The sequence below is a fragment of the Styela clava genome, chromosome 3, assembly GCF_964204865.1.
Source record: "Styela clava chromosome 3, kaStyClav1.hap1.2, whole genome shotgun sequence".
NCBI lineage: Eukaryota > Metazoa > Chordata > Ascidiacea > Stolidobranchia > Styelidae > Styela > Styela clava.
Genome location: NC_135252.1, coordinates 14031601 through 14042277, shown reverse-complemented (window position 1 = coordinate 14042277; position 10677 = coordinate 14031601). Strand labels below are relative to the sequence as shown.

The 10677-nt window shown below is 33.6% G+C and overlaps 1 protein-coding gene across 2 annotated transcripts; it reads left to right on the top strand.

Annotated features, from left to right (window-relative positions):
- The first annotated feature begins 165 nt into the window (after positions 1-165).
- On the top strand, positions 166-10582 carry LOC120342781 (WD repeat, SAM and U-box domain-containing protein 1-like). Of its 2 annotated transcripts, none has more exons than XM_039411756.2 (14): positions 166-526; positions 1120-1298; positions 1830-1966; positions 3040-3163; positions 3749-3836; positions 4118-4237; positions 4675-4802; positions 5509-5656; positions 6016-6044; positions 6258-6504; positions 7056-7154; positions 7245-7349; positions 8079-8153; positions 9416-10582. In XM_039411756.2, the coding sequence occupies exons 1-14, from the start codon at positions 424-426 to the stop codon at positions 9574-9576; spliced, it is 1743 nt and encodes a 580-aa protein (XP_039267690.2). In that variant the 5' UTR covers positions 166-423; the 3' UTR covers positions 9577-10582. The 2 variants fall into 2 exon arrangements, with proteins under 2 accessions (XP_039267690.2, XP_039267689.2); XM_039411755.2 differs by having other exon boundaries at positions 3040-3196.
- The last annotated feature ends 95 nt before the right edge of the window (positions 10583-10677 follow it).

The window sequence follows — 10677 nt, the reverse complement described above, 5'->3', positions numbered from 1 at the left end:
CATAGCTAGAAAAAATGTAGAAAGGTTTGGATTTTAGACAATATCCTAGTTTCACTAGAGAACTCGATTTAATATTTTCTCCGATATGATCGATGGTGCTGCATTAGAACTAATGACTTATAGACTTACGGTACTCTATAAATATTTCTTTATTTTCCTAGCCGCTAAGCTTAATTTACACTGTAATTTATACTGTATATTAACCAATTCATGAAATTTGCGGAAAAAGGTTAAAAGAACAATTAAAATTGTGATTGTAGGTGTGGAGGTCTAAAAATTACACTGTTACACTCACTACTGAATCTTGCAAACCAGTCAGAGAATGATCAAAGCTTCGATAGTTCACCACAGTTGCTGAATTCTGGAAATAGTGACTCGCTCCAAGAAAATCTTGAAAACTTACACTGATTTATAAAATTGGAGATGAACCATATAGATTCAGGAACATCTTTCTGTAAAATTACAGGCCATAAGAAGGAAGTAAGCAGCTGTGCATTCAATGATCGATTCTTTGTCACTTGTTCAGGTTTGTAGTATCTTTGTTGATTATTTTGATCATTGATATTATCCATGCTATTATAATTAGGTAAGTGTTACAGCGTTAGGTACATGCATTATTCTGGTATTGGGATTCAAAACTTTTGCATAGGATATGGCTTACATATTTATCCAGGAGGAGAAAAAGGCTCATAATATGGCTTGATTATATGGCGAACCACGGCTTCGTCTAGTTTAGGGAATAGTTAGTCAGTTATAAGTTTTAGATAGACTTGATGGTGGAGGAAGCCGTGACCGACCAACAGTTATGTGAACCCCCGTACAGCAGCGCTCCAGTTTGTCGTACTGGTACCGATGTGCGGTACCTGGTATTTGCGAGCCATTCATTGCTCTTGTATTTAATTTAATATTGCATTTGGCGTTTTGTTTAATTAATGAAATAAATTTTCTGAAATGTCCGGACCCCAAGTAATTTTAAAGTTTTCTAAACGGACCTTTGGTGAAAATATTTGAGTAGCTCTGTTCTAAACCAAACTAATGGCTCGTTGATCATTGCATCTTTCAACAATATAGGTCATTCTGTAATACATGTCTCGAATTAAATATTTGACCTTTTTACAGGTGACAAGTCAATTCGAGTCTTTTCTGCTATAGACTTTACAGAAAAAGCCTATTCACCTTTACTTGCTCATAAATATGCAGTTAATTGTGTTACATTCGATGTTACTGGTCGTCTCATGGCATCTGCATCGACCGATGGCACAGCAAATATTTGGAGTTTGAGTGAAGATAGCGCATTGGTATGATTTAACTTCTTTAAGTGAAAGGGTGAAATTGGCACTTGATTTCTATTTTATGTATCATTCAACTCAATATTTATCTGAGTTCCAAAATCCAATGTAAATGTGGTAAGCCTCGTTAAACTCAAATTTGTGATTTTTAAAATGAATTTGAAATTTTTCCTATGAGTTCAAGACGATTGTTTTGAGATCCGAGGTGACTGAAATCAAATATGTCAACATTGTAATTGTAAATCATGAGGAATTGAATTTTGAAGATTCAATTGAATTTCGAAGGCCAATATTAGAAAGAATAAAGAGAATTTTTTATTTAATCAAGAATATACAAAATTAAAATTGCCTGAACTTTGAATATTTTTCAAAGTTATTATGGATTCCTCTTTTTTTGTGTCTATCTTTTGATTGTCAAAATATTATTTCTCAATTGCATTCAGTTAGCCTATGCCTGGCGAAGTTTGGGTGTTTTATTAAACCGCAACAAGATATTATAATTATTTCATCTTTCTATATTGTTGTATTGTTATTTTCCAGATACTGACAGTTTTTCATCATTCTGATTCCAATACCGTTCAAGTTTGCAGTTTTTCTCCAAATTCTGCTCTGCTTGTCACTGGTTCTTCTGATGGCGGAATCGGTGTATGGAATATTGAACAAAAGAAAAAGCTTTTGTAAGAAATTTATGTTATTCATTTAATAAATTTAAAGTTTATAACTTACCGTATTTGCTCGTTCTGTAGCCCGGGCCCATATTTATTTCAACCAACTCACTAACTGGACCCCTATTCAAACCGGCCCTCATTCAAGCACGGGGCTTGTTATTTTCGATCGTTACAATAATTAATATATTGTTATTTCCAGTTCTCAAGTATGATTTAAACGAGAATTGAACGAGAAACGAGAAAATTTTTTCTACGCACCGCAGGTACAAATCTGCAAAATCAGGTGTTCTCAACCTTTTTTTTTTTCAAGTACCCCCCGAGTCACAAAACAATCAACGCAAACCCCCTGGTAATCAGACACCGAACAAACTTCATGGTACAGTCCATGAACACACAGTTGAACCCCGTGAGGGCGCTGTCGCTTGTATAATTACTCTGTGATATGTTGTGATTTTGTTTTTCTGTTAATTTTGATTCCTGTCGCTGACCTGTTGACTGTCACAGTCTTTTCGACCACTTATCTCAAACGGGCCCGTAATCACGATCGGGCGGTAAAACGAGCATATACGTTAAGTACAAAATCATTGAAGGCTTCGTTCAGGCAGCTACTGATAATTAAATTACTGATTTTTAGTCTTCAATACCAGCTTAGTTCAGTCTGACGCTATCTCCACTAGGCCATTATCCATGAGTAGTGAAATTGAATTTCTAGGGATGTGATTTATTGTATTCACCGTAATTAAGAATGTAAATTGAAATATTGTATCCCCAGTCAACCTAGTGATATCTTAAACTATTGTAAGTATGATTTCATATATTCAATTTTCTTACTTGAATGTACTTTACGAATCGTTGTATTGCACTTTTTCTTTTGCAATGTTCAAATGTTAATTTGTGTTTTTGTTTTGGTGTATTTCATTGGAAATTTCATTGTGTTGTGCTGCAACCGAGTTGAGGGCAGGCATATTTAAATAACATGAAGATTCCCAATTTGCACATGTAACACATGGCCCAAATAATATATAGCATTTGTTTCACCAGCATTTGTATTCATATCTTGAATATTATTTGTTTTGTTACAGCCAAATCATAGGACATCCTGAAGGCAATGTTAATGGTGCTGCATTCACTCCTTGCAATGATTATCTTGTTACTGGGTCTGCAGTAGGAGACATTAGAGTGTGGGATCTTCGATATAATGAATTTGTTAGTGATGAATATCCTTACATTTATCCAAAGGTTACAAACCAAACTGTTTAAATATGTTTCGGTTGATGAACAGTTTTTTTAATATTTTGATTCGAAATCAAACCCATATGCTTATAATTTTTAATAGTAGTAGAACAAGCAAACAGTGGGCACTGTTGCTAGAATAATCATCTTTTAAATGCTGCATTTTCTGCACAATTAACCCAATAGGCGAAGAATATTGACGAAACGTGGATATGAACCAAATGCCATCGAGTCAATGTGGTAGAGACATTAGCATTTTGAATAAAAATATGCTCATTTAAACCAAAATATGGGTTTTTCTTTAGACTAAATAATTAAAATTCCTGAATATGCAAAGGAGCCAAATTTAATTTTGTAATATTCAGTTATTCCCTATAGCCTTATTATATTTGATTTATAATATATAAACGAGACATACTTGCCTATCAATGTAATTGAGTTCACTTACTCTTCTGCTTCATTATGCTAGTGTCATCCCAGAGACGTAATTTTACTGTATGAACTGCACTTTGAAGTCGACTGTATCTATCCTAATCTTAATTTTTTTTGTATTTCTAGTGCATTCTACAAACTCAAGCTCACGATAAAGGAGTATCTGGATGTGGAGTCGACTGCATTGTATTTTCTCCTACATTTCATATCATAGGTAACATTCTATTTTTGTATCAGCACTTAATAAGAATTAATAACAACTATATACATAGACATTTTGGTCAAATTTCGTGCTCTCCAATCACGCAGTATTGAGTGGCAGATGCAAGTGAATCTTAAAAAGTAGATTTTAGATCAAATATATAAGTAACATTAATATTTTGTTCAATATTCCGCCATGTTTTTGTGTAATCCGATACATAGTCCATCTGTTTCTTGAGACTTACAAAATTTGCGTTGATCATTTTTATAACTAAAATTTTTTCTATTCTTCAGATGAAGGCCAAATAGCTGATAGTTATCTGATGGCAACATGTGGTCAAGACAACCAGGTTAAATTATGGCTATTTCAAAGAAGCATTGCCTCTACGGCAGCAGTAAAGAAAGACCACTCATGTAAGTACTAGATGCTGTTGTGGTAAAACCATTTCATATCAATTTCTGGTTTTGTCAGCTGTTTTATTTATGTACTTTTAAGTCAATAAATACAGTGTGAATTTAAAAATTGAAAATTGCTTTCCCAACTGTCAAGTATTGTCTTATGCATCATGCATTTGTCTGTTTTTAACTGAAAATCCGTGTGGCTAATATTTTTTTTCTTTTTTTCTGTTTTTATTTTCATGTCAACTAAGTATGTTATAATACTTCTCTTTTTTGTTTGTGTGTCCGCAAGTGAGTGTGTGTGTGTGCGAGTGAGTGTGTGTGAAGGTTTTTTATGCTCTCCTGATTCTGTGATCAGTTTTCACTTGTTTATTTTTATCAATTATCTTATTATCGTCCTTTATGCTCATTTTGGAGTCAAAATAAACTTATACTTATTTTAACCTCTACAGCAAAATGTCTTCAACCCTTACATGAGTTATCGGGCCATCATGGTCCTGTAAGTCAATGTTGCTTTTCTCCTGATGGATTGAAATTGGCTTCCAGTTCATTTGATAAAACTGTTATCATATGGAATCCGGTATGATATAGTCATGTTAACTGTCTTATATATACGTACGTTGTGTAAAACTTGTTATCACAAATCTGTAAATATTCCCTGTTTGATTACTGTATATCCTCATGTATAAGCGGATATCGCATATAAGCCGCCCCCCTAAAAACAGCCATAAAACTGTGAATTTATAAAAATCAGAGTTTTAGTGCGATCAGAGTTATGCGTGCATAAGCCAACCCCTAGTTTGAAAACTGAGTTTCAAACTCTGCTTATATGCGAGGATATACGGAAAAAATATATTTGGATTAACGAGGCAGTTGCACTTTAGTTATGTGTATAATTGTGCGATAACATCCATATATCATAAGTTTGGATGAACTGTAAAATCGATGGATGAGTTGAAGATGCTTATTTTTCATTTTGTATCCAAAACAACATATCACCCTTGTTTTTCAGCTATATCAGATGAACCCAAAATTTGATTTTGGTAAAATGATTAGTATTGATTGTCTAATGATCCTATTGCTTATTGATTTACATTATCTATTTTTAACTACCACTGAAAGAACCCGAATACGATATATTGCTCTGAATAACGAAAGATACTTCTGAATACGAACGGCCGAAAAGCGAAAATTTAAAAATCCATGAATATGATTTCTGGTAATATCTGACATATGTCATCTCATGACACCCAAAATGTAAAATGTTTTACATTTGTTGTTTTCAGGTTACTGGTGAACAATTGTTAGTTTTGGATGGACATTCAGCTATTGCTACTTGTGTTGCGTTTTCATCAGATGGGAAATTTTTGGCATCAACGTCTTACGATAAAACAACGATTGTTTGGAGATTAACAACAGATGATGAAAATGATGGTAGGCTTGGTTGTATAATATATTATACAAAAATACTGGAGAATTATAACTTGATTGTTTCTTGAAAACCTCTTCTATATCAACGCTAGAGGTAATAGTAATTTAAACTTGATTGGGGAACACAGCGTTAAGACTTAACTATGGTGGCATTGCAAGGTAAAATTTTGAGTTCAAATATCATGCCCACCACCTCATTCTGGGTGTAATAAATTGGGTAGGCAGTGTTGAACATAAAGATGATAGCTCCTTACCCAGCAGTGGCAACTTGTGTAGAGCTTGGTTCAGAGGTGTATGAATATATCATGTAAAAAAGTTCCAAATCTTCTATTTCAAATCTTGGAATCTTTTATTTTTCTTAGGTGCTGTGTCATTGGCAACACCTGGGCAAGTGAGTTGATAATATTTTTTATTGGTGTTTGCATGACCATTTATGCATAGTCATTGTGAATTATTGGTTGTCATCATTCAAAACCCTATTCAGAAAGGTAGACCATAACTCTAGACTTTGTCTAGAACTATATTTGCACCAATAAGTGTGTACTATGTAATTTGATTCTAATTTTATTGGGCTCAATCCAACCTCATCACAATTTTTTCACAGAGTTCTGGCAATTTGATCAACTTGTCAACTGATCAACAACAACAACCTTCAACAAGCGGTGTAACACCTACTGCGCCAGTTGCAGTGACAAAAAAACTTCATGAATGGACGACAAGTGATGTTGTTGAATGGCTGGACAAAGAACTGAAACTAACACAGTATTCTAAAGCATTTTCTGAAAATGAAATTGATGGTGATGAACTTATCAACTTAACAACTGAAGTATTATCTCAAGATCTTGGTGTTGGTGAGTGACGATTTTAACTAATTTTCATACAGAGCTATAGAGAAAAATTAATAAGGAGAATTCAAATTATGAAGTATCACGACAATGGTTCCCAAACAAGCTGTTGAGTGAAATTCCAGTTTGCTGCTAAATATAAATCAAATATTCAAATAATTTCTTATCTGCAAGCATTTTGACTTGACATAAAATAATTTAAGCTTTTAATTTTAATGTTGGACAAAAGTATAATGTTTCGTTGAAATTATTTATGTGTGCTAAAGCAAGCTTGAGTATCATGTTGCCCAAATATGCTTATATTTTATGACTTGATTTGTAATTCTGTGCTTATAAAGTGAAGTTTTCTTTTGAATGCATCATGATTTCCATTACGGGAAACAATTGTGTCACAATTTTGAAAAGTTTGTGACCCACTGGTTTATGCCATTGAAGTCTTTTTTGCCTTGATAGTGTTATTGCAGTGTCGGTTTTGCTTCAGAATTGCTTACACCTTTGGATCATTATTTAAATATCAAAAATAGAAAGATATATTAAGCAGAACCCATCATTTTTAGCTCCCCTTGGACATAGAAACAAGATATTACGAGGAATTAAAACACTTCAGACTAAAGATACATCAACCAGTTCTACAACATTTGTACAGCCAAACCCAGGTATTTATTTGAACATGATTATTAAGTTCTAAGATTTTTTAATTCTGAGACTGTTCTTAGCTAAATTTCTCAATGCCAATCTACTTCCAGTTGTACAGAACGGCAATCCTGTATTTCTACAAGCTACGACTGCACCGATCTTTACCACTCCTGCTGTCACACCTTCAGTAAGGGCGTCGCCAAAGCTTAATATAGGTATGTGAATCTTTTTTTATGATTCTAGATCAGACATGGGCGAGGTACTGGCCGCGGGCCAAATCCGGCTCGTTGGGTAATTCAATCCGGCCCGCCTTATGCTGCCAAAACCAAACTAAAATCAAATTTTGATGTTTCAGCTAAAAATAGCTCAAGGAATTTGTTGAGATTGCGGTTAATTTAGTTTTGGCCAAGGCTTGATGTTTTCCACTTTTACTTTGTAACACTGTAAATATTGTTCATAAAATGTAACTTTTTACATTACACTTACATGGCCCGCCAGTCTAGGTGGGTAAAGTTTTTAGCCCCTGATTCAAAAACCTTGCCCACCCCTCCTGCTATTAATCCATTTGTAGCATCAAATAGATTATATATCTATGCTAAAGAATTAAAGATGTTTATTCATGATCACAAAATGAACTTTCAATGCATCTAGTGTTTATTTCTGAAAAAGAAATACTATTGACTAGCAGCCTTCTTCGAAAAATAGCATGAGAAAGATTATCATTTTGTTGGCAGCAGGTTGGTCTGCCATAGGGGGAACATACTTCCAATAAGGTCTCAGTGAAATTGAATTGAGGCAAAAACAAAACCTAACAGTTCTGGCATGCTGTTTTTGTATGTATCTAGTTTGTGGTGACCTGAAATCTTTGCAAACATCTTTCACAATTTGCCAGAAAATTTTTTTATCCTGGAAAATACCTAAATGTTCATTGTGTTTTTTTTCAGATGACAGCAGTATTCCTGATGAATATCTTTGTCCAATATCAAGAGAGGTCATGCTTGATCCGGTACTGGCACCTGGTAAGTTTGCAACATAAATTTTGCCATTGTGTAATATGGGTACTACAATAAGATTTATTTATGCTTTTCGCGAAAAATTTCAAATTTGTATGCTCATCATTTGCAGTGGCATTTTCATTAAACTATCATTTCATTAAATCAGCATTTCACATTTCATCTGGTTCCTGCTCTGGAAATAGTTTTATTTATGCTTTTCGCAAAAAAATTCAAATTTGTAGGCTCATCATTTGCGATGGCATTTTCATTAAACTATCGTTTCATTAAATCAGCATTTCTGGTTCCTGCTCTGGAAATAGTTTTATTCTTGACATTTTTGATTATATTTAACCCTTTCCATGCGATTTTTATTTTTTATTAAATAATCGTATTTGCTACGTCGATTTTATGCATTTGTACCCCCACAACTAATCGATCGACTAGCGAAAAACTAATGATCCTCTGCTGCCCACTGACGGCTCGTTGGAAAGCTTATTTAAAGAGCTTGCAATTGGCGATTGAAAATAAAAGTTTTTTTTAAAAGTGGTGGTCTGAGTCACAAACCGGATAGAAAAAAGGCATTTTTTTCCTGGGAGTTGAAACTTCAAACCGTGATAAAAAATAGAAATATTCGCTAAATCCTTTACTGTTACCGCTTCGTGGTTGGCAAACAATAGCATAATGTTGCTGTAGCAATTTTGTGATCTAACTCAAAATACTTTGATAGATGGAAGGCATAATATGTCTTCTCTTACCACCCAAAAAACACCGAAATTTGCATAAATTTCAAAAACACTCCCTCGTTCCGCCGCAAATGTTAGGACGCTGTTTTATATCATAGCACGAATTATTTTATTCAATCATTATTATTCATTCCATCCATTCCAATTTTCAATACAGTGAGGTATTTCACAGGCTGAAATCTATCTCATATTTATAGAGGTCAAAAAAATTTGCTTACTCTGGGACTAATATGCATGTATACGGCTATCATGTGATAATATCACGACTGCAGTGACTTATCGGCTTGGATATGAGATCATTTAAATTAGAGGAAAGAGAGATATTAAGTTTAGTGTTCGAAAGCTTCTTGACTAGCCTCTCTGCTCTAGGGTCCAAAACTTGGGTTTGAAAACGCCTGTCTGCTACTCTGGCATACTGGCACACATGTTTTGCTTTATACATAAAAAAAATTTAAAAGATGAACTGATTATAAAAGAAAGCGTTAATGGATAATTCATGCACATGCCTTTGTGTTATTGATCCTTGATTTATTTTTGTTACAGATGGATTTTCCTATGAACGAACAGAAATTGAAAATTGGTTCAGACGTGGGAGTGTGACAAGCCCGATGACAAACAAAAAACTCACATCAAGGAATCTTGTTCCAAACCAAGCTCTTCGCACCATAATCATGCAATTTCTTGAGTCTCACAAGAAAACATGATTTGAGATTATAGCAAATTCATGATGTTATTTATCTTTCATTCTGTTGAAAATTGAAACTACTAAATATTACGTTCATTAACACCTCACCCAGTCAGAATTTCTCTCTCTGGAATGAATTGGCAGAGCAAGCTCCCCACACTGCCACTTATAGGCCTGTAAAACATGGCTACTTTGTTAATAAAAACAAACCTACATTTAAGTCCCCTATTTTGTGGCAATGTAAAAGTACCGTTATTGGCACTGACTATTGGTGCTGCTGGCATATGAATTGTATTATTGAGATTTTTTAGTTACTTTAAGCGGGAGGATGTATAGCTCTAATTATGTTTGAAATATTCCTTATTTTCTGCAGTTTAGGGTGTTCTATAGACGAGCTACACTGTAAATGTCGTTTCATATTTGTTTCTTACTCTGTTGAAGCGGTTATCTGACTGGGTTTGGTTTTAATTTTTTCTTTTATTGCAAATAGATGTAAATTTTTAAAACTTCTTCATATTACTTTATATAACACGGATTGCCTTAATCTATGTTCTTTGATGTCCGCAAATCCTTTTGAATTCAGATTATAACTTATACTCGAAAGATATTCTTTTGTCCCGCGATTTATGATTATGTCAAAGATAAGATGTTTTTCTATAAAGATAGACGGGAGAGACACATTGTTAAAGAAGCCAGTTCAGTCAATAATACTGCTATTCCTTCATAATATACTTTCCATATGATTATATATTTGTTATTATAACCGGTAAGTATTATGTTATCCATATGGCACCAGTATTGATTAATGCTTCTGTCATGGATGTTTGTAATATTGAAATAAAAAAGGTGAAGTTGCAGCATTAGAATAGTGAAAAACAATGCACTTTCGAAATATTATACAACTTTGGAATCGTTTGCTAAATTTAAAAACTTATATTTTTGTGATTTTCTGAAATTCTTTTGTGTATTATTCTTGTATTAGTTCTTCAATTTCTCTGTCAATAATTTTTAATGATTTGTCCGTTATTGATCTCTTTTCTTGTTTAAATATATATAACTGCACTAAACTTCAAATACAAAAGATTACTTTTATTAGGTGAGCAATGGTATAACATTAACA